The following is a 17,820-nucleotide window of genomic DNA, read 5'->3' as shown; positions in this document are numbered from 1 at the left end:
TTTTATTAGTGCCCGTTGTTATTTTATTTTCATTTGTACTTTAGAAGGTATATATTGAGCGTGACTCTTGGTTTGTTTTTTGTTTTTATATTGATCCATATCATATCTAGTGAATTTTAATTATATTGTTTTATTTTTTATTATGATTGTTTTTTTTACGATATTATTGATGTAATGTTTTGTTATGTTTTTATTTTTTTAATGCAAGTGATTTGTTCATTTTCTTAATATATATATATATATATATATATATATATATATATATATATTTTTGGAGGTGGTAGACTTTGTGTATGAGTATAACATTTTTTTTATTTTTATAAATTAGACAAGTCAGAAATTTTTAATTACGTTAAAAAGAAATGAGAACTCTATTTTTTTTTTAATTTGAAAATAAAATGAACTACTAGACGCATTTCTGTAATTATGTATGTAAGATTAAAGCTTCCATTAAAGACTTTGTACAGATGTATTTAATATATTAAAAAGAATTGTATATATATGGACAAAATTTGTTTAATTCTCCATGGTATAAACTTGTTCTTAATTTTCTTTTCTCTCATCAAATTAAAATTTCTTTCATTTTATAAACCATCCAGGCATCTATTAAGTTTCAGTATTGGCCATATATAACCAATTCCATTGAGAACCATCTAGAATTTATAATTAATTTTTTAAGAAATGTATAAATTCATATATTTCTATGAATAAACAAATAATAGTATCCTATTGTTTAAATAAATAAATAAATAAACACTAGACCAATCTCTTGGAGTAGGTAGTTAATCCAATAATTCTAAAAGTCTGACATGAGGCATATATTCCATTAAAAATAAAAATTAAAATACATTGAATATTTAATAATCTAAAAATAAAATATAAACTTACTGATATTAAATAATATCAATGTTAACGAAAACAATGATCATAGTCTTCTATTTTTTTATACAAATAATAAATAAACAGAAGGCCAATCTCTAGGGGTAGGTAGTTAATCCAATAATTCTAAAAGTCTAATATGAGTCATATATTCCATAAAAATTATATATATATATATATATATTTGTATTATGTTTTGGATTTATGGAAACAATGTAATTTTTACGCTATTTTGAATTTATTTGAGAAAATTCTGATTATTTTATTTTATTAAAATTATCATTTGAGAACTTTGTATATTTTTACTTCTCTTTCCCGCCATCACAAAGGCCTCGGTTCCTGGGGTTTTCTACAAGCTACCATCTTGGTTTTGGGCATTGGGAATTGGGAATTGGGAATTGGGGATTGGAGAATTGGGGATGATTGTTCCAGGATTCCTATTCGGTACTTTTAGGTTTTTGTTTTGGATATTCGGCGATCCATTGTTCGTTCTACAAGGAAAGATCGGAATTGGGATTGACGGATTTCATTTTCTAGGGTTCCTGGTTTTTTTTTTGTTTGGCTATTTGGAGATCAATCAATCTACAAGGAAAAATGGGTATTTGGGATCGATCTCCTGTAATAGGTTTCCAATTCGGTCCCCTGTAGTTCAAATTTCGTCTTGGATATCCTGGGAGTGATCTTTTGTTCTAGGGTTCCTATATCTACATCATGGATTCAATGGAGATTGAAAGAGTGGAGGAAATGTTCTTGCTGAAATGCCCATGGAGTTGGTTTAAGAGGTTATCTTCTTGAATGGAAGAGGTTTTTTTTTTTCACTTTTTTGTTGATTAATTTTGTTTGTTCGCTTTCCTTTTAACTATTTTCTTGTTCATTCCCTCGAAGAGCAGTGATTGAAGTCCAGAAGTAGGAAGAGAAGAGAGATTTCAGAGATGGAAGAAGCTTAACCATTCTGCAGATCAGTATGAATTCTCTTTTATGTTTTGATTTGATTTCTTAGCTTAGCAGCACAATGCTTTGTACTGCCTTCCATTATCTAACTATTAGAGCATGAGTTTTTAGTGGGAGAATTTGGGTTTTGTGTTATGGCTTGATGCTAGAAATTTGAGCAACATATATATTGATTGTGTAGGTAAGGAGGCAGATACCCCAAAGATAAACACTCTACATGTTATTCTACTCTCCTTTGTTCAGTTTTCATACTCTAATTGTTGCATTGGTTCTGTATTATTTCACTAACATTCCTTAGAATTGAGCTTTTTAGTAAAATTTCTATAATATAATAGATGGTATTTCATTCTCTCCTAATTCAAAAATAGAGAGTCTAAATCCGTCACATGGCTTGTCCATATTAAAAAATCCTGGTTGAATGACATCAGAACAGAGTGAAAAAAAATACACCTAAATGACAGTCAATGAAGAAGTGAGGTCAGATGTTGGCTGGGTGAGTTAACCCACCTGCCTCCTTTCTAATTTATTTCTTCATTCTTGTTGTTGGTGTTGAGTTATTAAAGGAATCATATTCTTGATAGGATGCTAGCATCAAGTCGTCCATGTCATGTCTTTTCTCTGTCACATCTGATTTGCTGTTTAAGGTCTTTCTGAAAAAATGATTTAACTTATATGTAACATTTAGTTATACATTTATATATATGTGCGGTTGTGGGTGATCTGAACGTGGTCTTCTAAAAATTTCTATGTTCTGTCTTGGGAGGCTGAAGATGATCTTGTATCTATGTTCCTCATATGATTCATGTCAGGCTGTTTGTTTACCTTATGCTTATAATTGACAAATACCTTTTTTTATTTTCATTGCTTATCCTTCAAACTATTGCTGTTGCTTTGACTCTTGAATTTTATCTATCTCTTGAAATATTTCAGGGATATTTACTTCTTTTCTTTTCTCTTGTATGACTTTTTCTGTGTATTCAAAAAGCTATTGAAGTTAATGTGAAAATGAGCAAAATCAGGAAGTAGAATTTGATCTTTTTCTATATTCATGTGATTTAATAGAGGCGGTCACTTTTAGTTTGGTCTTTCTTGTGATTATTTCATGAGCATGTGCTTGTGGATACTGAAACGTCAATTTCAAATGCAGCATGATAGTTTGCCGACTCACATTCAGGGACATTGAGCATGGATGACAAAATAACTATGCTTTCAAAATTCTTTTTAGCTATTGGAGTAATTATTTCTTCCATATTTCCTCATATATAGTAACAAAATTCAATAAATCTGTGGTTTATCCACATTTATTTCAAAAAATATAGTAACAAAAATTTGTAATCCAAATGATGTATATGCTTGCAAGGATTCATCAACTAAAAAATTTTAGAATTGGTTGACTATGTTCCAACCCTATCAAGTCAATAGATGATTTTAGAAAAAAAAATTTCCATTGGGTTGATTTCTGCAGTTTTCCTCTTCAATTTCACTGACAAGTTGAAGAACATAAGTGGTGCTCTCTCTCATTCAAAATCACCTTTAGCTTGATGGAAATCACTTGCCTTTTTCCTCTATTATTTATTTCATCGTTTACTGAAATATCATATATTGACAGTTGGAATAAACTTTCTCAGCTTTCTAAGGATATTTCTCTGTTCTGGCCAGCCCAAGGTACTGCCGTTATCAGTATTGGAACTTTGTGATTATTCTACTGTTTTATGAATTCAGACTATTCAGTTACTTTTGGCATGGATCTAGAGTTGATTTATTGCGAATAGCTGATAAAAATTTCAAAATCAAGTTCAATCACACAATATGGTGATGTAAAAATATATATTTGAATCTCAGTACGTGAAATTTGGTTATACATTTTTGCAGGGATGGGAGTATTTACGCAATGAGTGCAGTTTGATGAGATTTAGAGAGAGGTACTTCCTGGAAGGCATTATTTTGAGGTATGGTTCTAACCCACACCGTATGTTCTCTCACTGCTTGATTCTCTCATTAGGTCAAGTTTTGTGCACCTGATCCATATGGTGTCATTTTTCTTCTTCTACGGACTAATATTCATGCCTAACAATTTGATTTCCCCCTTTTTGTCTTTTTTTCTCCTACTGGAATTTGCCTTTCCACCTCGAGGAAAACCTAACTTCTTGGTCTAGTGGTGTAAATATGAAGAATAAGTTAAAGACTTTGCTTGACTCTATTTTATTTCAATTTAAAAATTATATATAAACGGATATATTTTTAGACATTAAACACTCTCATGAGAAAAAAAAAAAGTCAGATACTCTTTAAATAGAAGATCATAATGGAGAGATATTTTTAAACAATTTTTAGTATAGATTTTATGTAATAGTATATATGTACTTAGTTTATCTATTTATTTATTTATTTATTTATTTTTTTTTTGAAAAAGTGGATAAACCACGTTCATTGAAATAAAAAGAGATACAAAAAGAAACAAAAGGCCAGATTCAAACAGGAAATCCACAAGGAGTGGGAAAAAGAACCAAGCCTCGAAAAAGAAAAAAAGAGATAACAGAAGGATCAAAGATCCTTAAGGAAGCAAGGGAACAATGACTCTACTCCTCGCCCGGGGATGAGGGACTCGGCAAAGGAACTTCAGGAACCGAATCTCTGGCAACGAGGAAATCCAGACTTCTCTTGATTTTAGCCAAAGGGTCGTCAAGCTTCGCGCTTCTTGGTTTCGAGTCGCATTATACCATGATATAATCATACGATCAATCTTAACAATAATAGAATCGACGAGAGACAATTGAATTGAAAATGCGTGCATTTCTTTCAAGCCAAATATTCCAATTGATAGCTCTAACTAAAGCATATCCCAAAAGGGGATAGAGGGTCTGGGAATCCTGTGTCTCCAAATCACCCCAAAGATCCTTGAGAGATCTTGGGGGTCACGCCTCCCATAAAGTCAGTCCAAAGTAATACTGATGTGCCCTGTGAAGGGGCAATGCAAAAGGAGATGATCAACATTTTCAATCCCCAGTGACACATAACACAAGTGGTGGTATGAAGAAGGTTGCTGACGCAAAAGCCAAGTTCTCAAGTGTTAAAAATCTTGTCGTCCCAAGCTAACCAGATTGAAAAGGTTAATTTTTCTTAGGGAAAGGACCTTTCAAAATGGTAGAAAGTCCTATGACAGCGCAATCCCCCATCATTTAAAAAATTGTAGAAGGTTCTTACAGAAAAAATGCCATTAGCGAAGAGGGTCCAGTTCTTAACATCCTTAATGGAGGGAGAACAAGTTAAGATGGCATTGTAGAAGTTTTTCCCATCTCGGAAAAATCAATTAGAGGATCACGGTGTCCTCAACGCATAAGCTTGAATCGAATCCTCAATATGTTGGGCTAAAAGAAAATAATGAGGCCAGATATCAGCCGGGGCCCGTCCCGCAACCCAATTATCTAACCAGAAGAGGGTGTTGGATCCATTCATGCAGATGTGATGATATGTTTTTCCCGAAAGCTGGAGGAGCACAGGATGCCATTCCAAAAGAAGGATCGTCTTTTACATTGCTTATGGAAGAGGTTCCACATTGGAACATTCCTAAAATAAATTTCCCGGATAATATTCTCACCACACCAGTTAGAACCAGTAACGATTTTCCACCACCATTTTTCCCAACGTGGGCACTATTGAAAGTGCGTGAGGTTGAGGATACCCCATCCACCTTTGTTCTTTTCGAACCACACGACCGTCCCAATTAACTAGCCTGATTTTACTATGCTGAGAGTCCGGGCGAGACCAAAGAAAGTCTCTACGGATCTTATCAATGTTTTTGGCTACCCACGCCGGCAGCTTAAAGATCGACATTCAGTAGGTGGGGATGGCCGTCAAGACCGAATTCAACAAAGTGAGTCTTCCACCAAGCGAAAGCAACTTGGGATTTCCTGTGAAGCAAGTCTAGAGCGAATTTTTGCTCAACAGAGATCCCAGCCTTGCTTCCTTGGCCTTCCACCCAAAAATAGGTATGCCAAGGTAAGTAATCGAGGCGAACCGAATTACAATGAATCGCTCTAGTCGACAGTAGTGAGGCGTGAGATTTTTCGAGAGCATATAAGCAGGTCTTATCCGAGTTAACCTTGAGTCCCGAGATACCCTCAAATAAGTAGAGGATAAGCTTGATGATACGCAGATCTTCCCCTCCTCCGTTCGTGAGAATGAGAAGATCATCCGCGTATTGAGGTGACACATCTTGACCCCGATGATCTCCCGGAACAACCCCATGAAGAACCCCCGAGTTCAAAGCATTATTGATCATCATGCTAAGAACATCAACCACAAGGACGAAGAGGAGAGGGGAAAGAGGGTCCCCTTGTCTTAATCCTCTCCGGTATCCGACATAGCCGCATCGCTACCATTGATGAGGAATTTTGCTTTGGAGGATGAGAGAAGAGCATTAATCCACCCGATCCCATTTTTTTCACCGAAACCCCTCTCCCCTCAATAGTTCAATAAGAAAAACTCCAGGTCCACCGTGATCAAAAACTTTTTCAAAATCAACTTTGAGAATAAAAACCGAGGAAGTGGTTCTTTTGCATGAAGAAAAATGAGTTCATTAGCGAGTGATAATGTTATCGCAGTACATCTCCCTTTAAATGAACGCGGATCGAGTTTCATCAACTAAAGAATCAATCTTAGATCGTAGTCTGTTCGCCAAGATCTTGGAAATAATCTTGAAAGAAGAGTTAATCAAAGTCGATTGGGCGATAATGAGAGGGATTGCTCGGGGCAAGGATTTTTAGGAATTAAGGCAATGTTAGCCCAGTTAATCCTTTCAAGATTAGCTTTTACCCCGATGAGAAGTCCTCACAAAGGTTGAAGACATCAGTCCTCAACAATATCCCAATATTTACGGAAGAAAAGATCGGGAACCCATCCGCCCAGGGCTTTGTCAGATGCCAAATCAAAAGACCCGCCTGCCTAACTTCCTCAAGAGTGAAAGGAATATCAAGAGATGACGGATCATGGTGATACTTAGTACCAAGAAGATTGGCCCAATTGAACTTGATCACGAAAGTCTTGGGTCGAGCCACAAAGGTTTTGGTAAAAAGAGGCAAAAGTATCCGCAATGCGATCAATATCATTGACTCTGATGTTGTTATTGGTGATCCAAGGGATAAAATTCCTATTCCGTCGCCCATTAGCAACAGAGTGGAAAAATCCGGTATTTTTCATCACCCTCCCGAGCCGTGTAGCCCGGGCTCTGTTTCCAATAAATCTCTTCGTGTTTGAGTATTATGTGTAAGTCTAAATGTAAGGTAGCGTCTTTGGCAAGTTCCTCAATAGTGAGGGGGCGCGATTCTTTGAAATTATCAAGGAGGTCGATCTCATGCATTAAAGCCAGTTTTTTGAGTTTGATCGAGCCAAAGTCCGTCTTAGCCCACTGCCGAATACAAATTCTAGTCTTAGCAATTTTTTTAGCTATGACATAAGCCCCACATCCTTGAAATAGATTGGTATTCCACCACTCCCTGATTAGATCAGGAAAATGATCCACCGAGCACCAGGTTCGCTCAAAATGGAATGGGCGCTGAATGGAGGGATGATTACCAGACTCTAATCTGATAGGGACATGATCGGATCCGAGCCTGGGAAGGCAGTTTTGAATGGTTTTGGGAAAGAGAGCGTTCCAATCAAGGTTGACTAAGAAGCGGTCTAGCTTTACCCAGATTGGATTTACTTGACCATTGGTCCATGTAAACCTTTTCCCAAAACAGGGGGGTTCAAATAAACTCAGATCCCTAATTAAAAGCTGCGCCTGCCTAATGTCATCACTGTTAGGGCAACCAGTGGATTTGTCCTCAATAGCGAAAATAGAGTTGAAATCACCACAAATGACCCATGGAACTCCAACCCCTGGGAGACAGAGTCTAATTTCATTCCAAAAATCAGATTTCAGGTGTCTAGCATTTGGACCATAGACCGAGGTGCACACCCAGCTAACATCATTAGATTTGAACCTAAGTTTAACAGAGAGACAGTAGGCCCCCTGAAAGAGCAACTGACCCTCAAGTAAACAACTATTCCACCCAATGATCATACCACCAGCGGAACCAAGGGCTGGGGTAAAGAGGAATTGATCAAGTTTGGTGCCACCAATGGCTCTCCAAGTTATTGAATCAATTGAGCAAAGTTTGGATTCCTGTAAACAACAGATATCTGCATGGTGAAGGTGTAGAAAGTCTTTGACTAGGAAGCGTTTGGAGGGCCTTCCCAATCCCCTAACATTCCAACTAATAATGTTCATTGGGAAACTATGTAGGGCCTGAAGTGGAACCTACAGTTGAGGTTCCCACTCCTGAGTTTGAAGAAGTCATTCTAGTTGATTCTAGCATGCGTAAGTGTGACAAACAGTTATCTCTATGATGCAAAGAATCAAAAGAAATACCACAAGCATTGCAATAGTTGATGAGTTGCAAATCATTCCAATCATTAAAGAGAAGGGGATTCGGGATTGTACCTTCTGGTGTTGTACTGGAGTTCCCCTTCTTTTTGGAAGATCTGGGTGGTTGTGGTAGGAAACCAGCTTCCTCATTCCATCTTGAGGATGGTTTCTTCCGTCTCTCGCTCCTTCTTGTCCCTTGGGTAGGGTCCTCCGTTTGTCCAGAGTGTAGTAGTCGCCTGACTTTAACTTCAAAGTCAGATTCTGAGTCTTCCATCTCTGAACAATTTAGGCTATCGCCCTCCTGACCAGACCCCTCGGATATCTGGACAACAGGGTCCTGAAGAGAAACATCTGCAGGGATATCAGCATTCCCTTGTGCCATGTTCTCGGTCATAGAAGAATCATCCCTTTCCAAGAAGCGAGTTGTGATCTCCTTGGAAAATTTGATGGGAACCAAAGACCAAAAACCATGGTTAAAAATCCAGCTAAAATCTGGTGGGAGAGGAAGGTTCGGAGGTGGATAATCAGGATTACAAAAGGGATCAAATTCTAGAGCAAATTCACCATGAGGGGGCTGTCCTTGGACATTGCTGGTTGAGTTTGAGTTTTTGTTTTCCTGTTGGGCCTCAGAAATAGGCCCAGGAAAATCGTTAGCAGGGTCCAAGCCATCAGTTTTCTTAAAAGCTGAAGATGGGCCAAGCAAGGGAGGCCCAAGATCCACGAGGTTAGAAGCAGAGCCCAAAGTGAATTGCTCAGTGGACACAGGATTGGGCGTGTTAAGCTTGCAAGGTGGCGGACCACTTTGGACATCCAGCTGAGAAGAAGTCAAAGGGGAACACACGTGATCTCCTTGCACGTTGCCACTTGGAATTATCTCCACCCTTTCCAACATGGTCGCATGCGAGCGGTCATCAGAGGGAATAAAAACCTTGACCAATGCATGGTCGACAGCACACCCCTCAACATCGACCAATGCATGGTCGACAACACACCCCTCAACATCGACCAATGCATGGTCGACAGCACTTCCTTGATCTGGGGGTTCGTGTGACGCATGCAACGTGAGCGACTGGCGGGTAATACCCTGATTCAAAGGCTCAGGACCAACGGTCCGACGAGACGCCGAACGTTGGCCATCTTTTCTGGTTAGCCGGTTCTCATCGACCCCGGGAGCTGGGCTCGCCGGACGGGTCTCAGGGAGAGTTATTGATACCCCGGGAGTCACACTCACCGGCCGGGTAAATTTAGAAGGGCACGTAGGAACCACGGGAGCGGAGCTCACCGGACGGGTCGAGTTCGGCTGGGGACGAGGCTTCCACACCCGCCGATGTTGCTGGGAATCCCGGTCTCTCTTGGCTTCCGATTTGTTAGCCAGATCTTCGTCTCCCGCCTTCACCACTTCCTTACCTTTGATCTCTCGGCCAGCATCCGTGGTCGAATGGAGATTGGCGACCGAGGGGTCTTCATGCCGAGGAGAAATCACAACATACTTATCAAGATCACGTCTGAATGTCGGAAAAGGAAGGCGGTTATCGGTGATCAACACGATGAATTTTCGCATGCCAAAGCTCAGAATGAACTCGTGGGGAAGCACCACCCTTGGCCGGCAGCGGACGAGGACCGAAACGAAAGATTTGTGAGGTTTACTCGGCTGCGGAATGGCTACCAAGTCGCCTATCGGTCTGAGGATGTCTACAAGCACCGACCACGTCCATGCGTGGAGGGGGAGATTCCAGATAAGAAGGACCTGAGCATTCCCCGACGCCGAGCCCACGGATCCAATTTCCGGCGACCAAGGCTTGATGGAAATGACACACGGACCTAACTTCGAAGGGAGACTTAGTTCACCGATCTTGCTAGCTTTAATGGCTTCCTCTTCACTGCAAAGGGTGGCGAGATAGGAATTTCCTTTGAAGTCGTAGACAGCATCCACTCTGGGAGTGTTCAGAGCGCCGGGGAGGAACTCCTGTAAGATATCTTCGCTTGTCTGACCCGAGATAATATCCAGCACAATTATCTTGGCCAAGTCTTTCCTAAGTTTAGAGGTTTCTTGAGTTAGAGAGATGGAGATCTGGGATCGTTGCCACTTGGGTTTTGAAGGAAGATCATCCACTGTCTTCTGAACCTCATCCAGCGAAGTAGCAGAATGTGATGGCCCTGACTTGGCCTTAGGCCGGACACGACGGTGTCTCGGAGAAGCTTGGAGTTCTACTCTACAGTTGGCCGCCAGGTGCCCAGCTCCCCCACACCGCTTGCAAGTTAATCGATGACGGCATTCAGAAGTTTTATGAGAAGAACGGAGGCAGTGGTTGCAGGTCGGAGATGAACGGGGTCTCTTAGAGCCAGTAATTGGAAGAAAACCCTGAGGAGGCGAGAGCGGGTTACTTTGGCCAACTGAGGTCGGACTTCGACTGGATCTACGCGGTCTAACGGCTTCCTCAACCAAAGCATTAGGGATCCTCGTGTGGATGATCCAAGTCTTCCGAATCTCCTCCGACGATACTTTGTGCATCTGTGAGGGCTCACCGCCTTTAGCGGGCTGAGGTGCCCTCCCGAAGTAGGCTGCGATGGGAAGGAGGGAGCCTGGATCCCGAAGACTGACTGGAGTCCTGTTGCCGGTTTTGGTTGTAGTTACGGCGAGTCCAACCTCCTCTACTACCTCCAGCTCTACCTTGTCGACCGCTGTCACGACCTCCACCACCGAGAAGATCATCGTGAAGCGAACCTCCCATCGCTCTTACAATTTTTTTTTGTGAAGGTTCTAATTTTTTAATCTTTAATAAAAAATAAAGACAGATGTAACTAAATTCTAAATAATAAAAAAAAAGATTTTTTTAAGTAGTATTTAATAAAAATTTTATGTAATAGTGTACCTTAACTTAGTTTATCTAATCTTTTAATTTTTAATAAAAAATAAAATAAAAAGAGATATAATTAATTCTGAGTAATTTGGACTAATGATTTGTTATTGTATATAATTAAAATGATATCACATAGAATTTATTAGTTTATCTAATGTTAAAATTTTTAATAAAAAATAAAAATATATGTAACTAATTCTAAATAATTGGGACTAATGATTTGTTATTATATATAACTAAAATAATATCATATCTAAAATGATATCACATAAACATGAATCTTCTTTCCCGTAATTAAGGTGATTTTATTTCATTTCGTTGTACAGTAGCAAAATGATATAAGTGACACAACATAGAAACGCCCTTGTATTCATGTGTCCATTGCCAAAAAAATTTTAGACTTAATTATCAATTATCCCAATTGTAAATGACATACGGAGATGACACCACATCAGTGACATCTGCCATGCACTTAAGGGAAGAAGGTTATCGCGTAACGTAATCATTACTAGTTGATACCGGAACTTAATGTGAAAAAAAATTAAAAATGTTCAAAATTTGGGGTGAGAGAGGCTCGAACTCTCGACCTCAGGATAACTCAGAAGCTATGAGACCTACGCGCTAGCCAACTGCGCCACCACCCCTTTGTTGAGTTTTATTAATAGCATTAATTTTTAATTTTATTCTTTGATCATATGGTTGCTGTCATTTACTAGTGAAGTTAAGGATCGAAAGCTTTCCCAGAATTTCAAGTATTTAAAGCTCACGCAGACTGCATTTCACGTAATCTCCGGCCAGCATGCTTAACACTGCATCAAATGCTTTCCTAGATAATATTCACACAAAATAAGCATGAGATAAGCACATTCCCATGATAACTCAGCATATTTTCTCTTCCAAATATAGAATCATTTTATTATTTAAAAAATAAATAAGTAAAGAAATAAATTTTCGTCTAAAGACACTCTCATCCCATAATTTTAAATTAGTATTCAGATATCAAACGCCCCCCATATATCCTTAGAAATAACAAAAACACTCCATTGTACCTCAAAACTAGTTAGGATAGAATGAAAGCAGAGAAGGAAGAAGGGTCAAGCTCTGAGCCAATGGTGATTCGAACAAGATGCCACTCCATAGCTCACTGCTTCATAGCCATGCTCATCTGGCTCGCTGCCATTCATCTAAACATTCTCCTTCTCCTGCTTTCTTCTTTCCTCTTCTTCTCCAGCTCCACCCATGCAGCACTCCTGTAATCTTATATATATATATATATATATACTTTTTGAAATATAACTTCTATAATCGATGCTTTTATTTAGTTAACTATCTGTTCTTATTATTTTTTTTAAATTTTTTTGAAGAAACTATTTGTTTTTATTTGCACTGACTTATGATTTTCTTTAAATGAATGAAAAGGATTGTAGGACTTCTTCTTGTTCTCATGGCCATTCCATTGAATGAAAATAGCAAGCTTGGCCAGGCATTTGCCAGGTGACACTCTTACACTCTTTTTCATCCTTTTTACCAGTTTTATGGTCAGTTTAAGCTTAAGTTTGTCAATCTTTTGTTAGACAGATATGTAGGCAGATATGTGCCTGGTTATTTCCCCATGACTCTGCATATTGAAGAAACAAAAGCTTTCAATCCAAATAAATCTTATGGTATATAACCTAATGCATTTTTCAGTGTATATGATAAGTATCAATTTATTTGAAAAATAAACTTTTTTTTTAATTCTCTCTCTTTCTGCAGTGTTAGCTCTTGAGCCACATTCAGTGTTTCCTCTTGGCTCTCTATCTCTTTTAAGCATCACTGGCTTGATGCCTCTTGCTAAGACTAAAGGCCTTGTTAGCAGTGCCGTAAGCTTTAACATCACTTATTATTTTCAATTCTCATTAACTTATATCATAGATCTCTGAATCTTTTACAATGTGTTTAAGTTTCATTCAGGTGTTCTACACTCCATTCCTTAGACAAATAGCTACTTGGTCTGGTCTCATATCAGCTACAAAGGAGAATTTCGTTAAATATTTGGAAACTGGACATAGTTGTATTATTATTCCTGGTGGAGTTCATGAAGTTATGTATATGAACCATGAGTTTGAGGTTTGTGGAATTGGTGATTATGTGATATATATATATATATATATGGAACTTCATGTGTTCTTGTTTTGGTTCTAGGTTGCATTTCTGAAGCAGAGGCATGGATTTGTTCAAGTTGCTATTGAAACTGGCAGTCCTTTAGTTCCTGTGTTTTGTTTTGGCCAGGTTTGATGATTTATAGTTCTGATTGTTATTTGGTATTATATTTTGGAACCTTTTCTGTTAGTTTTCCTTTTTGTTTCAGAGAAATATTTATAGATGGTGGAAACCGAAAGGAAAATTATATCATCATATTGCTAGAACTCTCCGGTTTGCACCTTTAGTATTCTGGGGAGCATTTGGGTACTTCTCTTAATAACAGAAAGATTTCTTAATTTTAAATTTGATGTGTTGTTTTTTTTTTTAATTGTGCTTAAATTTGTATAGATCTCCCATTCCGTATCGTACACCAATACACATTGTAGTTGGAAAACCAATTCAAGTTAGACGAAATCCAAAAACCTACAAAAAGTTGAGGTAATCTAAATTTGAAAAGCATTTCAGAATGTAAGACCAAAAAAAGTTTAAGCAATTCATATTATCTCTATGACATTTAATATTTCCATTGATATTTTTTTGCCAGGTTGCAGAAGTTCATGCTTGCTTTCTATCAGCAATTGAGAAACTATTTTTTTGAAATATAGAGATGTCACAGGATGCAAAGATCTTGAACTGAAAAATTCTTTGACCAAATATTATTTTTTTCTCTTATTCTATGCACATATACTGACATTTCTAATTGATGTAAATTCAGTGATGAAATTTAATTTCTTGATATAGGCCCTTGTAAAAGTGGGCAACTTTACAAAATATTTTTATATGATTGCATAAAAATAAATTTAAAAAAAAATAATATGTGATTTATGGTTAAAGGGTCAAATTTATAGATAGTTAGTAAAAATATATCCCATAAAGACAAAAAAAATAAAAGACAACTTTATAACGGGTTCGGGTATGGGATATGAGAAGAAGCTGAATTAGATCCGACCCGATTAAAAAACGTATATATACCTACCACGCAGTGATTAGTCTGCCGCCATTGCCAACCCTAATTTATCGTCTCTCTCCCTCAAACCCCTCGTCTTTCTCCTTGCGATCCATGGACATGGACATGGCGTCTTCGGGGATGTTCGTCCCTCCTCAAACCCTAGGGACCGTGCTCTGTTGCATCTGTGGCGTGCCCATGGAGCCAAACCCGGCCAACATGTGCGCGCGCTGTCTCCGATCGCGCGTCGACATCACCGAAGGTCTTCCTCGCCACGCCGCCATCGTTCATTGCCCGGAGTGCAGCTCATGGCTCCAGCCCCCGCGATCATGGCTCCGGGCTGAGCTCGAGTCCCCGGCACCCTCTCCCTCTGCCTGCGCCGCATCCACAAACCCCTATCTCGCCTCGTGCGCCCTCGTCCATGGCGAGTTCGTCTGGACGGAGCCCCATTCCAAGCGAATCCACGTCAAGCTACGTGTCCAGCGCGAGGCCCTTCACGGTGCCATCCTCGAACAATCGCATCTTGTCGAGTTCACCGTCCAAGACCGCCTCTGCGAGTCTTGTTCCCGCGCACAGGCATCTCCCGACCAGTGGGTGGCTGCTGTACAGCTCCGCCAGCACGTCCCCCATCGGCGCACCTTTTTCTTTCTCGAGCAGCTCATCCTCCGCCACGGTGCCGCCGCACGCGCCGTTCGCATCAAAGAAACCTCCTCCGGCGTTGATTTCTTCTTCGGTCACCGTAGCCATGCCATGAAGTTCGTCGAATTCGTCTCCGGCGTCGTGCCCGTCCGGAGACGCTCCGACAAACAGCTCGTGTCGCACGATACAAAGAGCAACAACTACAACTATAAGTACACATTCTCCGTAGAAATCTGCCCCATCTGCCGTGAGGATTTGATATGCCTCCCTCCCAAAGTCTCCAACAGCCTGGGAAATCTCGGCCCCCTTGTTATCTGTGCTAAGGTCAGCAATAGCATCTTGCTTGTGGATCCAGAGACTCTCCGCACTGCTTTTTTAGACGCGGATGAATATTGGAGGACGCCATTCGGTGCTCTGCTCTCAAGTCGCCAGCTTGTGGAATTCATTGTGCTTGATGTGAAGGAAAAGACCCCTGAAGTTACTGTCTCTGGCTCAAGGTATTGTCTTGCCCGTGTTGAGGTTGCGAGGATGTCTGATTTCGGCCAGAACGACACTACATTCGATATAAAGACTCATCTTGGGCATCTATTGAAAGAAGGAGATGTTGTGCTTGGTTATGATCTTTATTCCGCAAATAGCAATGATGTGGAGATGGATAAATACAAGGGATTTGAGTTGCCCTATGCAATCCTGATAAAGAAGAGTTATGAAGAGAAACGGCAGAGGAAACATGGGAAACAGAGGAAATGGAGGCTGAAGAGGATGCAGATGGAAGTGGATGATGGTGCTAGAGGTAGAGGTTCTGAGGAGAAGAGGAATAATGAGTATGAAGAGTTCTTGAGGGAATTGGAGGAGAATCCAACAGGAATGCTTGATCAAATGACTATTTACAAGAATAAAGATCACAGGCCATCCGAGACAGCATCTATGCTTAGTGGGGATGATGATTTGCCTTTAGATGAATTGATTAGTAAACTTGAGTTGAGTGATGATGAGGAGGGGGAAGAGGATGAAGACATGGCACAATGATCTGTGCCAAGTCTTCTGTAAGTTGTTTCCTTTATGTTGAAGTGTGCGATGTTATAGGTTTTGGCATGTTATCCGAAATTTTTGTTTAAAATTTATGCTTGTTTTCTCTGTTCTTAATATTATAATGTTTACTTGTTTCTCTTGCTTAGATATTTTATTGATCTTCTTTCACATGCACGTTTGCTTATGAGAGATGAAATTGCATACATTATATCAATCATTATACAAATAGTTGAAGGCCAGGATATAATATAGAGTTCTTTAAGTTTGTATATTGATTGAAAAAATGTTATATTTCTTTGTGTATTACTCGGTACATTTTGAACTTTCTGAACAAGTTTATTGCACAAAATATCTGAATGTGTCTTTATGTTGATGAAGTTTAATTCTTGACATCGTGATCGGTGCCAAATAAGTGTTGTGTATTGAATAAATGAAATGTTTTTCTTTCTATGTTGCCAGAATGATCTTGTCATGCTAAGTTCCTTTGTTGTACAGATGCTGTAGTCCCAGGTTTTTGAACTTCTGAACAAGTTCATCGTCGCTCGAAATATTAATTTATGTTTTTCAATTTATGAACATCTTACTGGTCAGCGAGCCAATCCTCTCAAGTCTGAAATCTTTTTTCCTTCCAGATTTAATAACAGGCTTAAGGTCAGTATCTGTAATATCCTTCGTATTAAATCTGGGACTTTTCCTCTCAAATATCTGGGAGTTTTGATCTCTCCTAAGCGTCTTGCACTGACTGTTTTTCAGAATTTGCTGGATAAGATCAATAACTCCATAGCTCTTTGGAACCATTCTAGAATCTCTAAGGCTGGTAAAACTGTTCTCATTAACTCCTCCATTCTTTCTACTCCTATATACTATCTCTCAGTGTATCCTGTCCCTGACTCTGTGTTGGATGGCATTTCTAAAGCAGCTAGGTCTTTCTTTTGGGCTAAGGGTGGCAATAGAAAAGGCATGAATTCAGTGAGTTGGACAGATATTATGTTGGATAAGGCTGAGGGGGGTTTGTCTATTCGAAATCTTCGTATCTCTAAAATTTCGTTGATGGCTAAAAATGTGTTCAAATATCTTAACAAGCATGATTCCATCTGGGTTGACATCCTTTACAACAAATATGGCTCTATAAATTTCTGGTCTAGTTCTATACCTGCTAGTTGCTCTTGGTTCTTTAGAGGTCTGTGCTTAACTGCTTCTCATATTAAGCCTTTCTTGTGGATGAATAAGATTAACCCTATTTATACCAAGTTTCTTTTGGACCCCTGGTATTTTGAGATTCCTATTGTGGATATCTCTCTTGAGAATTTATGCATCTCTGATTGTTTAAATGGGAACTCTTGGAATTTGAATAGCCTCCTATTGATCTTTGGTGACAACATTAATCTTACTCCTATTAAGTCTGAGAGAATCATTGCTGATTCCAATAACCTGTGGGTTTAGCTTCCTCAATCAAACAAGCACTCCATTCCTTCCGAAGGTTTATCACCATCTCTGTAATGGTGATGCTTATTCTGATTCATGGAAGGCTGGGCATTTTTGGCATCTCAATATAGCTCCAAAGGTAAAGCATTTCATTTGGCTTCTTCTTCATAATGCTATTAAAACCCATGAGTTCCTCTACCGATTAAACTTGGGGCCTCGCTCTTTCTGTGGTTTTTGTAATCTTGATTTTGAGACTGCAGAACATCTTTTATTTATGTCCAAAGGCTCAACGTATTTGGGGGTTTGATTAATGCTGCTACTGGTAAAAATATTTCATTCTGCAATGATTTCACATCTGGATTCTGGCTCTGTTCTAATCAGAATAACTTTGACTTGTTGTCTCAATCCATTATTGCTGTGTCTTCTTGGCTTATTTGGAAAGCTAAGGTGCAATCTCATCTTCCAGAATACCCTTGACTGGTATCTTCTTCACA

General features: G+C 39.1%; 2 protein-coding genes and 1 non-coding gene across 3 annotated transcripts; 2 read left to right on the top strand and 1 right to left on the bottom strand.

Annotated features, from left to right (window-relative positions):
• Nucleotides 1–11,659: 11,659 nt before the first annotated feature.
• On the bottom strand, nucleotides 11,660–11,744 carry TRNAM-CAU. Its single transcript is given in 2 exon segments — nucleotides 11,660–11,695; nucleotides 11,707–11,744. It is a non-coding gene; the product is annotated as a tRNA-Met (tRNA).
• A 394-nt stretch (nucleotides 11,745–12,138) lies between these two features.
• Nucleotides 12,139–13,889, top strand: LOC120254690 (diacylglycerol O-acyltransferase 2D-like). Its single transcript, XM_039262747.1, has 9 exons — nucleotides 12,139–12,352; nucleotides 12,520–12,594; nucleotides 12,679–12,764; nucleotides 12,856–12,962; nucleotides 13,054–13,209; nucleotides 13,285–13,371; nucleotides 13,451–13,548; nucleotides 13,633–13,722; nucleotides 13,829–13,889. The coding sequence occupies exons 1-9, from the start codon at nucleotides 12,171–12,173 to the stop codon at nucleotides 13,887–13,889; spliced, it is 942 nt and encodes a 313-aa protein (XP_039118681.1). The 5' UTR covers nucleotides 12,139–12,170.
• A 417-nt stretch (nucleotides 13,890–14,306) lies between these two features.
• LOC120254691 (60S ribosomal export protein NMD3-like) lies at nucleotides 14,307–15,969 on the top strand. The gene has a single exon (XM_039262748.1). The coding sequence runs from the start codon at nucleotides 14,345–14,347 to the stop codon at nucleotides 15,896–15,898; it is 1,554 nt and encodes a 517-aa protein (XP_039118682.1). The 5' UTR covers nucleotides 14,307–14,344; the 3' UTR covers nucleotides 15,899–15,969.
• The last annotated feature ends 1,851 nt before the right edge of the window (nucleotides 15,970–17,820 follow it).

The sequence above is a fragment of the Dioscorea cayenensis genome, unplaced genomic scaffold (assembly GCF_009730915.1).
Source record: "Dioscorea cayenensis subsp. rotundata cultivar TDr96_F1 unplaced genomic scaffold, TDr96_F1_v2_PseudoChromosome.rev07_lg8_w22 25.fasta BLBR01000577.1, whole genome shotgun sequence".
Lineage (NCBI taxonomy): Eukaryota > Viridiplantae > Streptophyta > Magnoliopsida > Dioscoreales > Dioscoreaceae > Dioscorea > Dioscorea cayenensis.
Note: the sequence above shows the minus strand (reverse complement) of the source record. Positions and strands in the feature narration are given on the sequence as shown.